This window comes from Orycteropus afer, unplaced genomic scaffold (genome assembly GCF_000298275.1).
Source record: "Orycteropus afer afer isolate SDZICR_OR568_19922 unplaced genomic scaffold, OryAfe1.0 scaffold00174, whole genome shotgun sequence".
Taxonomy (NCBI): Eukaryota; Metazoa; Chordata; class Mammalia; order Tubulidentata; family Orycteropodidae; genus Orycteropus; species Orycteropus afer.
The window spans coordinates 1,594,617-1,609,771 of record NW_006921761.1 but is presented as its reverse complement, the minus strand read 5'-3'; the positions used below and the strand labels follow the sequence as shown (position 1 = coordinate 1,609,771).

The 15,155-nt window shown below is 45.1% G+C and overlaps 1 protein-coding gene across 1 annotated transcript in view; it reads left to right on the top strand.

The window, feature by feature from the left end:
• Positions 1-14,922, top strand: part of POLR1E (RNA polymerase I subunit E) — a 19,803-nt gene extending 4,881 nt beyond the window's left edge. Inside the window, exons 4-12 of the mRNA XM_007946881.2 lie at positions 746-831; positions 5,284-5,342; positions 6,227-6,371; positions 8,464-8,571; positions 9,182-9,278; positions 9,714-9,847; positions 11,810-11,891; positions 12,976-13,107; positions 14,763-14,922. Coding sequence (XP_007945072.1) covers positions 746-831; positions 5,284-5,342; positions 6,227-6,371; positions 8,464-8,571; positions 9,182-9,278; positions 9,714-9,847; positions 11,810-11,891; positions 12,976-13,107; positions 14,763-14,922 — 1,003 coding nt within the window. The remainder of the gene's footprint in view (positions 1-745; positions 832-5,283; positions 5,343-6,226; positions 6,372-8,463; positions 8,572-9,181; positions 9,279-9,713; positions 9,848-11,809; positions 11,892-12,975; positions 13,108-14,762) is intronic.
• Positions 14,923-15,155: the final 233 nt, after the last annotated feature.

Below are 15,155 nucleotides of genomic sequence, written 5' to 3'. Positions count from 1 at the left end.
GAAAATGTACAGGGCAAATTAATTTTCCGTACAACATTTCATACAAATCCTGTCTCATGACATTGACTGCAATTTCCTACAATGCAACAGCTCCCCTCCCACTTCTTCTCCATAGTTATCTCTTCCCTGTGTCCTTCCCTCCCATGTGCTTCTGCTCCCTGAGCTAGCTCCCTGTGTATACACTGCCCTTCTGTTCTCCCATGATTGATCTCTCCAAGGAGTATATCTGCCTGATGTAAATGTTCATCCCATATACCTGTCTGTTATTTGCCTGGAAGCTACAGGAGTGAATTCAATTCCAGACCTGAAGGGTAGCTAGGGGCCATAGTCTGAGGGGTTTCACCAGGCTAAATCAGACCAGCAAACCTGTGTTTGTTTTTTAATGATTTTGAGTTTTGTTCCACATTGTTCTCCCACTCTGTTCATGATCTCCTATACAGACCCCTAGTCTGAATGATTGCCAGTGGTAGCCAGGTACCATCTAGTTCTTCTGGTCTCATGGTATATAGGCCGAGGACCACATGGTCCACCAGTCCCTTGGATTGTTTCCATGAATCTTTGTTTTCTTCATTTTTCTTTGCTCTGGATGAGGAGAGATCCATTGTTGCATCTAGATGGCCATTTGCAAGCTTTTAAGATCCCAGTCACTACTCACCAAAGTGGGGTGTGGAATGATACTTTTGTGTAGTATCAAATAATCGTTTGAATAATTCCTTATTGCTGGTGTTATTCCTTCTTTTTTCAGGCATTTTGTGGGCGTTTTGAACAAGACCTCTGGCCACATGGAGGTGTATGATGCCGAATTGTTCAACATGCAGCCATTGTTCTCAGGTACGTCATAGTCATGAAGGCTCATTAGTCATGAAGGCTCCCAGAATGTTGTGTGCAGTGTTTGGGCTTTGCCAGAGGAGGTGGTGTGAACTTTTGATTTCAGAGCACATTGAGTATTTATTTTCAAATGGGTACCTTTCTGTCATTTTAAAAATAATAATAATAATTTGAAAAAGTTTTACAGTTTTTTCTTTCAGCAAATGTTTATTGATGATCTTCTGTATACAGGCATCGAGCTAGGTGCTATGGATGTAGCAGTAAACAAGACAGGTGTGCATCTTGTCCCCACAGTGTGTGTGCAGACTTGAGATCAGAAGCTCATCTTAGGTAAAGGTGTGCAGTGATCAGAGCAGAGCATTAGCGTGTCTGGTAGCAAACTGGTTCTCATCAAGGGACTCTGCTGTTCTGGTTGGGGAGGAAGGTTGAAGACTCTCTGGTAGGTGATAGAAGTTGCTTATAAAGCTGTCCAGTAACTTTCATGTTGGTAGCAAGTCTCCACACTGTATGATTTGAGGGAGAGAATCTGTTTTTCCCCTAATCTCTTGGGAGACACTGTGTTGCTTCTCTCTTTTGGTATTTTAAATGCTCAGGGCTGGAATAGGATCTTCAGAAATGATAAATAAGAGGGTCAGATTTAAGGGGCTCCTGTTCCCTAAATCTCAAAACTCGGGTCCTTAGTGATGCCCTTAAGTACTGAGAACCGTGTGGGGGGGAGGCTTTGTCAGCTGAGGAAGGATTGGTAGAATCGTTAGATGCTGCCTGATACCTTCAGGAGCATTACGTAGTTCTGCCTTCGTCCCTCAAAGCAGTGGTTCCACACCTTTTGAGAATCTAATAATGACTTGGATCATCTTCCCAGAAGTGTACATGCATATGAGATTTTGCCCACAGTTTAGAGGACTTGTTGAGATTCAAGCCCTTCTATGAATTCCCTGAGTCCGTAGTCTCTAAGTGGAGAACTCTGCTTTGCACATGTACTACTTTTAGTAGTGTGGCTGATTTCTACTTTTAAATCAACCTCCAAAAGCTTTTCTAAACTCCAAGGAAGTGTGGAAAATTGTTACTTTGTCAATTAAAAAATTTTTGTTTTTATATGTAAAATATTTTTAGATAATTGGTTTATTCTAGCTTCTTGTTGTGAGCTCTGGTAGCGTAGTGCCTAAGGCACTTTGACTGCTAACCAGAAGGCTGGCGGTTCAAACCCACCAGCCACTCCTCGGAAGGAAGATGGGGCAATCTACTTCTGTAGTGATACTGCCTCGGAAACCCAAGGAGGGGCCGCTATGAGTCGAGTCCGACTGGATGGCACATAACAACAACGACAACAAGAAGCTTCTTGTTAGGTGTCATTGAGTTGGTTCCAACTTACAGTGACTGTATGAACAACAGAACACTCTCTGGTCTTGCGCTGTCCTCACCCGTATTGCTGTTTGAGCCCATTGTTGCAGCCACCGTGTCCATCTCACGGAGGGGCTTCCTCTTTCTTGCTGACCCTGGGCTTTACCAAGCATGATGCCCTTCTCCAGGGACTGGTCCCTCCTGGTAACATGTTCAAAGTCCGTGAGATGAAGTCTCTCCATCCTCACTGCTAAGGAGCACTCTGACTACTTCTTCCAAGGCAGACTTGTTCATTCTAGCAGCCCATGGTATATTTCGTATTCTTTGCTAGCACCATAATTTAACAATATCAATTCTTCTTCAGTCTTCCTTATTTGTTGTCCAGCTTTCACATGCATATGAAGCCATTTAAAGTACCACGGCTTTTATAGCACATTTGCCCGATACAATATGTCTCATTTCTTGACTGCTGCTTCCCTGGAGTGCTGATTGTGGAACCAGATGAAATGAAATCCTTGACAACGTCAATATTTTCTTCATTCTGGTCTGTGTGTGTAGGCATATGTATATATATACGTGCGTGTGTGTGTGTGTGTGTACATATACGTTTATATATATACATATATACACACACACATGAAAGCTCTGGTGGCACAGTGGTTAATGCATTTTAACCAAAAGGTTGGCACTTTGAACCCACCAGTTGGTCTGCAGGAGAAAGATGAGCCAGTCTTCTTCCACAAAGATTTATAATGTTAGAAACCCTATGGGGCAGTTCTCTGTTGTATAGGGTTGTGGCAGTGGGTTCGTGCATGCATATGCACACGCATGGAGGCAGTCTGTGGTTTACAAACGAGATCCGTTCCTGTGTCTAAGAATTTATAGGTCAGTCAGAATGGGTATATATGGTTCTTACTTGGTCTTACTTTATTGCAAGAAAAGCCTCAAAGCCTTTTCAGTGATTTTAAGGAAAATTGTTACTTTGTTGATTAAATAATTTTTTATATGTAAAATATTTTTAGATAATTGGTTATAATTGGTTTATGGTGATTTTCCTTCACGTGCAGCAGGTGAAGGTGATTGTGATTGTGATGATGAATTTGTTGTAGTAGGGGTTGGTTCACCACACTTACTCAATCTGCCAAGCATGTGATCCAAGAAGCTGGACTATGAAGAAGAATGTGGCATGAGAATTGGAAGAAGACTTATTAACAACCTGCAGTGTGCAGATGACACCACCTTACTTACCATAAGTGAAGAGGACTTGAAGCACTTACTGATGAAAATCAAAGACTGCAGCCTCCAGTGTGGAGTACGCTTCAATATAAAATGAAAATCCTTACAACTGGAATAATAAGTAACATCATGGGAAACGGAGAAAAGATTGAAGTTGTCAAGGATTTCCTTTTACTTAGATCAGCAGTTAATGCCCATGAAAGCAGCAGTCATGAAACCAAATGATGTACTGCACTGGGCAAATCTGCTGCAAAAGGCCTCTTGGAAGTGTTCAAAAGCAAAGATGTTGCCTTGAGGACTAAGGTGTGCTTGACCCAGGCCATGATATTTTCAATGGCCACACCTAACAACAGTAACCCAGGGGAAATAACCTCATTTAAGCGTTTCAAAGTCAGGGCAGATTTATATAACATTAAAGTAGGGCTCCAGGGATGGCAGTGTCCTGGTCAAAGATGATGGCCATACGTGCCACTTTCAATGTGTGTGGCTCTCCACAGTCCTGACGATCTAATCTCATATATCAGGTTCCTGATAGAGCTTATGCCTCTTTCATGTCTCTCATTTTAGGATTTCTGCCCATAATTTTTCCCATTCTGGTTACTGTGATGAATTACCCAAGTTGTAAAAATTCTGGTCTATTGCTGTTTGATTCATCGGCTATGATAGAACCTGTGTGAAGCCCTTCATTAAAGGGCAAGTAGAAGTTGTCTATAAGTCAGATGTCTGTATCTTGATGTGTGTATATGTGTATGTGTATATATGTAATATGTATATATAATATATATATATATAGAGAGAGAGAGAGAGAAAGAATGCATTCCAACGTCCAGTTGTTAATATGAGCTGGACGTCATTTAAGCACTTTCAATATACTACATCATTTATCTCACGTAACAACCATTGGTAGGTACTGTAGCTCCTTTTTTACACATGATGAGACTGAAAGGCAGAGGTGAAATGACTTGAGCAGAGACATGAGACATACTTCATGTTTGTACATATATGTATATTTGTGCATAGCAGTCCCTGCATGGCGAATGAATTCAATTCCTAAGTCTGTCTTTAAGGTGAATCTGTATGTAAGTTGAAACAGGTCCGTATGTAACATGAGCTAAGTGTTTATTTCAGTATCTAGTGTACTTTTTTATACTTAAAAAACATTAAAGAAACACTTCCAGGTACTATAGCATCTTTAACATAATGATAGAATATTAATAATGTTTTGATGCGTATTGCAAAGTGGTGTCCTTTTGTTATTATAAACCAATGTGTGTACCTCAAAATTTTCATATAGTAGGCTTTTGGGGGTTTGGTTCATAACAATGTGTAGTACATAAGTTGGACGTTCATAACCTGGGAACTGCCTATATACAGAGGAGCTGGGATTTAACTCGGGCAGTGTCGGTCCAGAGTTTATGTTCTTGTTTCCTGGATTGTGTTACCCCTTTGTGGGAGATTGGAGTGCATCATGGAAGTACTGGATATAACAAACCAAATCAGTAGCCATCGAGTCGATTCTGATTCATGGTGACAATGTTTATGCCTGTTTCAGGTGTTTTACAAGGAGGGTAAAGCTGTTCACTGCTCAGTGAACAGACCTGGGGCAGACCATGTCATCTAGAGGACTCATTTGCCTTATTTGTAAAATGACGATGGACTAGATGACCCTTCATCTGACTTCTTAACTTCCTCTCCAAGTTCTCTAGCTATACTTAAACTACAAACCAGAAACTCACAGTACAGTGTCATCTTAGGCTCCGGAAGCCCTGTATTAAATAAGCCTGTGTTTCTTAATTAACTGTTAACAAATAATTATTGAACACCTTGCTGTTGGTAGGTCTCACAGTTGGCTGTTTTGTTTGCGTTGTGTTTTGGTAGATGAATCAGTTGAGCATACACTGACATCACAGAGTCAGACCAAAACCTACAGAGAAAAGGTAAGTGTGACAGAACTAAGGTATGTGACCTCAAGCACATTCCTAGGCCTTGAGTTTCTCTGTCGGAACACTGAGTTGGTTGGCCTCATGTCTCCCTGCCTGCTCCCAGCTCCTTCAGTCTGTGGTTCTCTGGACAGTGTGTGACTGCACTGGTCTCCTCAGCCTCAGAGAGAGGTCCCCCGTCCTGGGTGTCAGTGCTGACAGAGGTGGGGTACAACACTTCTGTTTAGGATTTATTCCAAATCTCAAATAATACTGCTTGTAGCCTGGCAACTTCCACATTAAAACAAAGTAAACATTAGGGTTTTCAATGTGAAAGGCTCCCAGAGAGGTCATCTCGCCCCAGAGGATTCTAGTGCTGCCTGGGGTGCTATACCAAGAAGGGGTATGAGGTTCTCCAAGACCAGGGACTGGGGGAGTGATGTCATCTGTTGGCAGTGTCCGTCAGGGTGTAGGATGGGACAGTAGTAAACTGTCACAGGTGACCGACTCAGTTCAGGTTGGGTCTTCTCATTTTACAGATGTTAAGAACCAAACCCACTGCTGTTGAGTTGTTTCTGACTCATAGTGACCCCTTCTTGGGTTTCCAAGGCAGTATCTCTACAGAAGTAGATGTCCAGTCTTCCTTCTGAGGAGTGGCTGGTGGGTTTGAACCGCCAACCTTCTGGTTAGCAGTCAAGTGCCTTAGGCACTGTGCTACCAGATGTTAGTGATTTGTAAATAGCTCTTAACAGTTTACAAAGCAAGTACTTCAAATCTGTTAACATCACCTGGTCACAGGTGAGATGATGATGCTCTGAGAGGTGGAGAGGTTTGCTGTGTTGCACAGCTAGGAGTAACAGTGCCAAGCCTGCCCCCAGTAACCAGATTCGTCTCTTACACAGATGGACTCTTGCATTGAGGCCTTTGGTACCACCAAACAGAAGAGAGCTCTCAACTCCAGGAGAATGAACAGAGTTGGCAATGAATCTCTGAATCTTGCGGTAGCTAAAGCTGCAGGGAATATCATTGATGCAAAGGGGGTGACTGGTAAGTGGTGGGGACTTGGGCTAAGAGTCTGCCCATAAGGACAGCTTTCTCTTCTTTTGAGATTTCTTACCCTCGCCACAGAGGGAGATGATGGAGTTAGGGGCTGGCTTCCTTCTGGCTTGTCACTGAGGGCCTAGTCAGGGTGGCCTCTGGAAGTAATACGAACCCTCAGTGGTGACCCTGCCCTCAGTGGGCTTATAGACAAGTAGAGGAGACAGGCTGATGAATGGGTATGTGCAGTGCTGGGTTCTTGGTGCCAGGGCTGCAGTCTGCAGGGCTCAATTTGGGCACAGGAGTGAGGGGGCCTAGTTCTGCGAGTGACAAGAGGATAGATGTGATGATGATTGAACTGGGTATTTCACTTTGATGTCAGTGGACACACTGGGTGTCTCTGGACTTTCTCTGGTCCTGATTTCCTAGGTAGCTTGAGTATTTTATTGTATGACTGTGTTTATTGTTAAAAGCATTATGAGAACACGAGAAAATTTATATCAGGGCAGTTTTTCTGTTAAGAATAGAATTTGAGTAATTTTAGGAAAAATTTCCACATCCTATGATTATATAAATACCGTCTCAGGTTTTCTTTTAATGCGTGCATGATTTTATATTTTTGCATTTCAACTTTAACTCCATAAAGAATTTTTTTGGCATAAGGTATGAGATAACATCTAATTTTATATTTTCCAAATAGCTAGTTGTTCCCAGCTCCATCTTTTCTTTTTGTAAAAGGTAATTTAAAAAGTCATCTTTATTGTTTGACTGTATTCATAAAATACGTAGATGTCTTCTGTACTGTTGCTCTGATGGGTTATTGGTAGCATTACCAGCCTGTTAGGATTACAGTGGTCTTATCATCTGGTTTATTGTCTGATGAGACAAATTCATCCTCCCTCTTTATCCTTATTTTTCACAAGGAGCCCTGGTGGTACGGTGGTTAGGTGCCCAGCTACTGTCAAAGGTTGGTGTTTTCGAACCCACCAGCCACTCCGAGGGAGAGAAATGAGGCAGTCTGCTTCCGTGAAGATTTATATAGCCTTGGAAACCTTAATGGGGCAGTTCTGCTCTGTCCTCCAGGGTTGGTATGAGTCAGAATCAACTCAACAGTGGTGGGTTTGGTTTTTTTTGGTTTATCAGCTATAAGGAGCCCTGGTGGTGCCATGGTTAAAGCACTTGGCTGCAAACCAAAAGGTTGGTAGTTCGAACCTACCAGCCACTCCATGGGAAAAAGACATAGCGGTTTGTTTTTGTAAAGATTTACAGCCTTGGAAACCCAATGGGGCAGGGCCACCCTGTCCTGTGGGGTCACTATGAGTTGGAATCGACTTGATGACGGGGTTGGATTGGGTTTTTTGTTGTATTGACTTGTGGCATGTTATTTCTTCGAGGTGATCTTAATTATTTGTCAGTTTCCTTCAAAAGCCAATTGGGATTCATTTGGGAGAGTCAGCATCTTTACAGTATAACGTTTTCCCCCTCAGGGACACAGAAGTAGGCTTCTCCATTTCTTCAGAGACACATTTGAATAAAGTTTTCCATTTTTTAAATTTACTCCCAGGTATTAAAGGATATTTAAAAAGAAAAATAATTTACTCATATTCCCATCATCCTGTCAGACCAGCTATAACAGTTTTTCTGTTTTCCTCCACCCTTTCTATATGCTTACTTAATTGTTAATGCTGTTTTTTTTTTTTGTAATGTGGTTACAATTGTATATTCTGCCCTTTATTCCCCTATTTACAATATGTAGAGAAAGTTCGTGAAGTTAAGCTATTAAAGGCTGTTTTGAATCTCCCTCATTTTGAGCATCTCATACTGTATTGTAAGTGTTTAGTCAGTGTGTAGTAGGGGATCTGTCTCTTCCAACTACAGTGCGGGTTACTGGAGTGGGGACCACGCAGCGTTGGCTGATGTTTGCTTCCTGAGTGAACATCGTAGTCCTGGAGCAGTCTGATGGGGAGGTTGGGTCTGGTTGGTGGAAACCTTCAGGTGAGGTGTTCTGAACCTAGTGGTCATGAGTGCAAGGGTTGCACAGAGTGTGGAGCACCTGAAGCCGCACAGGGTGGGACTGACACTGATTCACCCTCTTGCAAAGCTCTGATCAGTGATGCCGTCCATGATGACTCGCAAGGTGACTCCGTCTGCCTTCCTCCCTGCTATGCTGATGCAGCCAGGCCTGAAGATGTGTATAAATTTGAAGATCGTATCCTTTCTGCAGTAGAAAGTCTGCCTCATTTCATAAGTTGGGAAGTTCTGACGTAAATGGCACAGCTAGGCTCTGAGGGGGTCCACGGTCCCGTGACATTCACAAAAGCTACGTGCTAACTTTTTAGCTGCCCCAGTGCTGTTTCTGGGAGCTCTGCCTAGGAGTGACCTAGGGAACAGCTGTCCAAGAGTTATGTGTGCTCTAGAGAGAGTGGCCCAGGGGCTGCTTGGGCCTACTCAGTGCTCAGCATGGACTGGACGTCAGAGGACTTGGACTTAGGCTCTGCCACTCACTCACTGTGTGGCCTGGGACAGGTGTTTAATCTGTAAGCCTGTGCTTTCTCAACTGAGATGCTGCCAGTCATTCTAGTCTTGGCTTCTTACTGGGAGGCATGTGCAGCTCACATAAAGAAGGAGTATGAAAGTTCTTTGAACTGTAAATGTGAAAAGTAGACTTTCCTGTCCTGGGAAGAGGACCGCCTCAACAGCAAATGGTTGAGTGTATATGAAAAAGGAAAAACAAAACTTGGGGAGCTGTTATGGGGGTGGGGAAAGAGCCAGTTGGATGTTTCTGTTCTGCCAGGACTGGGTTCTTGACTCGCAACTAGTTCTTTCCCCTGTGGAGTATGAAGCTCTGAGAAGCCCTTCTGAAGCTTTCAGGAATGTCACATCAGAAGAAATACTGAAGATGGTCGAAGAGAACAGGTAAAGCCACTTGGGCAGGTGGAGGACCTGGGGGAGTGGTGTTGGGATGCAGCAGCGGTCAGCGGGACCTTTGGTGTCAATGAGGAGGCGTGTCTTCAGTATTTGAACACGAATGAGCCAGTGTCTCCTTGGATGTTTATCCCAAGGTTGTCGGTGCCATTCAAGGGAGAGCATTGGTCTCTAGTGTATGGAACCTGGGGCTGGGCAGAAGGGTGGCGAGTTGGGACAGGAACCAGAGCTGGCTCGAGTAGTTGTGACAGTGTGTGTGGCCCACAAAGCCTCACATTTACTCTCTAGCCCTCCACCGACACCTGCGGGAAAGCATGCCAGGAGTGTTGAGTGTCAGGTGTGAGATGCCTGCTGTTCTCACTGTGAGGGGTGAAGGTTTGACAGAGCCCACCCTAACCTGACGCCTCCCTCCTTCCCTTGTTTTAGTCACTGCTCCTTTGTCATTGAAGCACTGAAGTCCTTGCCATCAAATGAGGAGAGCCGAGACCGCCAGGCCCGGTGCATTTGGTTTCTGGATACTCTCATCAAATTTCGAGCTCAGAAAGTGATTAAGCGGAAAAGTAAGCCCATGACAAACATTTTAGTCTAATTATGTTTCAGTCCATTATTTACTTACAAATCTTAGATCAGCCTAATGGGAGAAAAAAATGACTTGTCTAAGTCTTTATTTTTTTTTTATTAGGATTTGGGTGAAGATTTACAGAGTAAATTCACTTTTCATACAGCAGCTCACATATACTTTGTCTCATGTCATTGACCAAAATTTACAATGCAGCAGCTCCCCTCCCACTTCCTCCCCATAGTTACCTCCTCCCAGTGTCCATCCCTTCATACTCTTCGAGAGGCCCATTGTCTGCCAACCCTGTATATGATCTTGGATACACTCTCCATTTAGACATACATAATTGTTTAGCTTGTTCATCCATCTATCTGTCCCTATACCCATGTTTGCTTTCATTGACAACTCAGTATTGTATTTACAAAGGGGTTCATATTTGTTGTTTGTACTGCCCATGTAACTCTCTCTGTCTTTCTCATCCTCAATGCTGCCATATTGGTCACTCACATTTGGTACATTGCCCTTCTCTTCACCCAAATCAATATTTATCTCTATCTATCTAACAGCATTCCCTCCCCTTCCCTCCCACCCCTGGTAACCAACAAAGAAAATGTCCTCCAATATATAAACCTTTCCTTAACTTTCACAATAACGGACTAATACAACATTTGTCCTTTTGTGACTGACTTATTTCGCTCAGCATAATGTCCTCCAAGTTCATCCACGTTATGCGGTGTTTTGCAGATTCTACATTATTCTTTAGCGTTGCATAGTATTTCATTGTGTGAATGTACCAAAGTTTGGTTATCCATTCCTCAGTTGTTGGACATCTAGGTTGTTTCCAAGTTTTGGCTATTGTAAATAGTGCTGCGATGAACATCGGCGTGCATATATCTGTTCTTGTTATGGCTCTCACTTCTTTAGGGTATATACCTAGTAATGGGATGGCTGGGTCAAATGGTATTTGTATTTCCAACTTTTGAAGGAATCGCCATACTGCTTTCCACAATGGTTGTACCATTTTACAGTCCCACCAGCAGTGTATGAGAGTCCCAATCTCTCCACAACCTCGCCAGCATTTGTTATTTTCTGTCTTGTTGAACTTTGCTACTAGTGCTGGAGCAAGATGGTATCTCATTGTTGTTTTGATTTGCATCTCTCTAATAGCTAATGATCGTGAGCATTTCTTCATATGTTTGTTGGCCGCTTGAATATCTAAGTCTTTATTTTTAACTGTAAAAGTGAGATTCCCATTTGTACCACTGATGTGCCATGAGGACATGCCAACCTCGTCCCTCTTTCTTGGCCTCCCATTCTCGCACCCTGAAAATGGAGACAGTTGGATTAAATGATTGTTCAGGGCCTTGCAGAGCTACCATTCACCACTGTTCTGCCCTAAGCAAAGTGTAGTAGCTGCGTCAGATTGAGTGTAAACATTAGGGACTGTTCTGCAGACATCAGTGATGTAGGGAGAGAAAAATTGGTCTTGCTTATGGAGGTTTGGTGGGTTGCTTGTGAAGCAGGTTTGGGTTGTGTCTGGGAGAGTAGAGGGTCAGTTTCTAACATTAGTGCTGCCTAAAGCTGGGGCCATGGGTGGCTCACACAGAGTTGGAAACCCAGCAGAACACATCTGTGGTTTCAGGCACAAGGTGTACATGGATTGGGGACCAAGAGTCTACGTCCGTGTTATTTGGTGTTTGCTTCCTAACATAGTAATTTTGTGTCTGTAGGCACCATTTGAGTCTGTTTTTCTTCCTTGCCCCTGTGCCATCACGGACATCCCTGATGAATGTAGGGTCTGCAGGCTGAAGCACACCTGCATATATTGTCAATTTACAGCAGCCATTTATGCTTCTCTGACCACATTACAGTATTCATTACAGGGGCCCAGCTGTTGCTCTCTGGCTCCTGGCTCCCAGATGAGGGTTCTGAGAGAATGAGTAAACTCAGCTTTGTGTTGCAGGTGCCCTGGGACCTGGAGTTCCACACGTCATCAACACCAAACTCCTGAAGCACTTCACCTGCTTGACTTACAACAACGGCAGGTCAGGGGAGTTGAGCTTGGAGTTTCTGCCCGTGAAAGAGAAAGCAGCTCGGGGGCAAGGGGTGGGACTGGGGAGTAGGGACGTGGTTGCCATTCCAGGTCCACAGAGAGACACTGCCAAAGAGGGCACTGCCACTTGGAAGGGTTCTGGCTGGGATCGAGTTTAGGGAACACTCACCTATACACTCTCTGCCTTGGAGAAATTTATATTTTTGGAATAGTGGAAGCCCTAGAGTCCTATAAGACTGGCTTTACATCCCACGCTCTTTCTGAGGAACGCTGCTTTCCTACGGAAAGGCTCTGTGGCGGAAAAGGGCAGGTTAGGTGATGGCTTTGAGGAAAAAAAACCCAGAAGCACCCTGGGGCTTCCTTCCTGACATTTGCCCTGGGCATGTCTCCCGCTCCTGCACAGACCGGGGTTGTCACCCACTCCGGTGTGTGCAGCCTCCTCCTGCACGTGCCCCCACCCGCTCCTGCGCGTGCCACCTGCCCCTGCACGTGCTTGGGAGAATCAGCAGCAGCTATCTGTGGGATGACTGTGTCCCAGCAGCCCTGCTGAGCAGACAAGAGACGGAGACTCAGAGGGTCCTCACCAGTGAGCAGCTCTGATTGTGCCTGGGAAAAGTGTAGGCATGGCTTTCTCTGTCCCACTTGGAGGCAAATACTGGGATTGGCTCACTGATTGACTGGGCAAGCTCCACCCAAACCAGACCACAACCACAACCACTGCCGTCGAGTCATTTCCAACTAAAGCAACCCAATAGGATAGAGTAGAACTGCCTCATAGAGTTTCCAAGTCTTTACGGAAGCAGATTGCCTCATCTTTCTCCCACAGAGCGGCCAGTGGGTTCAAATGGCTGATCTTTTGGTTAGCAGCTGAATGCTTTAACTGCTGCATCACCAGAGCTTCCTGTGTGAAGGTTTGGGCACCTTTAAAGGGACTGGGAACGTGCCTGAATTCCTCCTCTCTTTTCCCAAGACGGGAAGACATGGGTGCATGTGAGAGCAGGATTAGGGGTTTCTGCTGTGGGAGAAGTTGCCTTAGGGTTTAATCTTGTGTTTCTTTACTGTCACTGATGCCACAGTTTACGGAACGTCATCTCAGATTCAATGAAGGCGAAGATTACTGCGTACGCGATTGTACTCGCCTTGCATATCAGTGACTTCCAGGTCGACCTGACGGTGTTACAGAGGGACTTGAAGCTCAGTGAGAAAAGGTGAGCATGACAGCACACAGCCTCCCGGGGGCCTCATTGCAGCTGCAGGACCGCGACTGGGCCTCTGCTCGGATCTGTGGATTGCATTCTTTCCCTCATTTTAAGAAGTTTTCCCAGGTAATGGACAGAAAGGTTGAGTAGTGTGGCTGATTAGTATGATATATTCCTAGGTCCACTAGAAATACAGGCACCATCGGGTGTTTCTTATGGGAAAGACTTGGGGCCGGGGTTTGGGAAAGTGGGGCCTGGGGAGGTTGGAATCAAAAGATTTCAGTTTTTAGTGACTAAGGGAGTAAAGGAATGAGCAGCTAAATGGTCCTGAGTCTCTTCTCTCCACTGGGCACAGCAGGAGATTCTGACGTGTTAGCGCACTGATTCCCCTGGAAACCAGTGGAGGAATCCACGGTTCAGAGGAAATGACTTCTGCATGGTCACAGAGCAGCCAGAGCAGTAGTTGGATTTCCCACAGCGTCGTTTCTTTGTACCTGAGGATCCTCCTTTCTCTGATTCCATCGCTGGGGAGGGAATTCTCTGGAACCATGAGAAGTTGTAGGAAAGCTCAGGTTCAGGTCAGGTGGAAGGGGCTGCCAGGTGTGTGTTCAAGCATCCTGGAGCTGTTGTCGGCAGGGATGCCACATCCGGGCTTCCCTGATCAGGCTGGGAGGGTTGATGGAGGTTATAGCTCCCTCTAGCTCTCTTAGCAGCGGTTCAGAATGAGTAGGGGGCAGAACTCCCCAGGGTCCTGAACTGTGGGATCACTTGGTCTTAGTTGGTAACTTAGGAGCATCTGATGTCCAAGGGACCCTGATGGTGTTCCAGGAGAGCCTGTGAAAACACTCTTGTCCAGTCTCTTACAGTAACCCCATGTTGTTAGGTGCCATCGAGTTGTCTCCAGCTCAAAGCGACCCCATGTACAACAGAACAAAACACTGCCCAGTCCTGTGGCAGCCTCATGATCCTTGCTATACCTGAGCCCATCATTGCAGCCACTGTGTCAATCCATCTTGTTGAGGGCCTTTCCTTCCTTCATTGACCTTCTACTTTACCAAAGATGATATCCTCCTCTAGGGAATGGTCTCTTCTTACAACATGACCAAAGTAGATGAGACGAAGTCTGCCCATTCTCGCTTCCAAGGAGCGTTCCGGCGGCACTTCTTCCAGGACAGATCTGTTCTTTCAGCAGCCCATGGTACTTTAGGCATCCTTCGCCAACACCACAGCTCAAAAGCATTGACTCTTCTTCGATCTGCTTATTCATTGTTCAGCTCTCACATGCATATGAGGCATAATCCCCCTGGAATGTTTCTTCTGAGGGTCATCTACAAATGGCATTTTCAGTCTTTGAGGTTAAAAAATAAGAGAAAAGACCCTTGCAGTCTGTAAAGTTGTAGCAAGTGCTTGATCCTGGGTGCTTTTATAGCTTGGTTATAGGAAGCCAAGAAAGTTACTCACAGGGATTTCAATAGCCTGGTTTTTCAACACCTGTATTCTCTAATTGTGACCCATTAAAACGGGACTGGCCAGCTGATGGCTCAGAGGGAGCTCTTGTCGACCTCTGCCAGAGGCGTCCGAGCAGAAGTCTACCATCCCTCCTGCCGAGCTTCCCTGAGCTTTCGTGGTGAGGGTGTCTCTCCTTTGTTCTGTTCGTTTCTTAGGATAATTGAGATAGCGAGAGCCATGAGGCTGAAGATCTCGAAAAGTAGGGTGTCTGTGGCAGCTGGTGGGGAGGAAGACCACCGACTGGGCACTCTGTCCGTCCCGCTGCCTCCAGCCCAGACCTCAGACCACCAGGCGAAGCGGAGGAGAGTCACCTAGCTACCTGCTGTCCCCACAGCATTGCGGCCACCTCACGGCCACTGCATCTGCTCATTTCTACTTTTATTTTTAAAAAGGAAGGAAAAAAGGAGCCCTGCTTTGGTGCAGGTATGAAGCCAGAAGGCAGGACCTCAGTCGCACTTTGTTCAGAAATACAGAATGACCGCGTTGGAGTCCGCTCCCTCCTTTGGTGTGGCTTCATTGTAATGTGTGTGCGACTCGTGCTGGTTCAT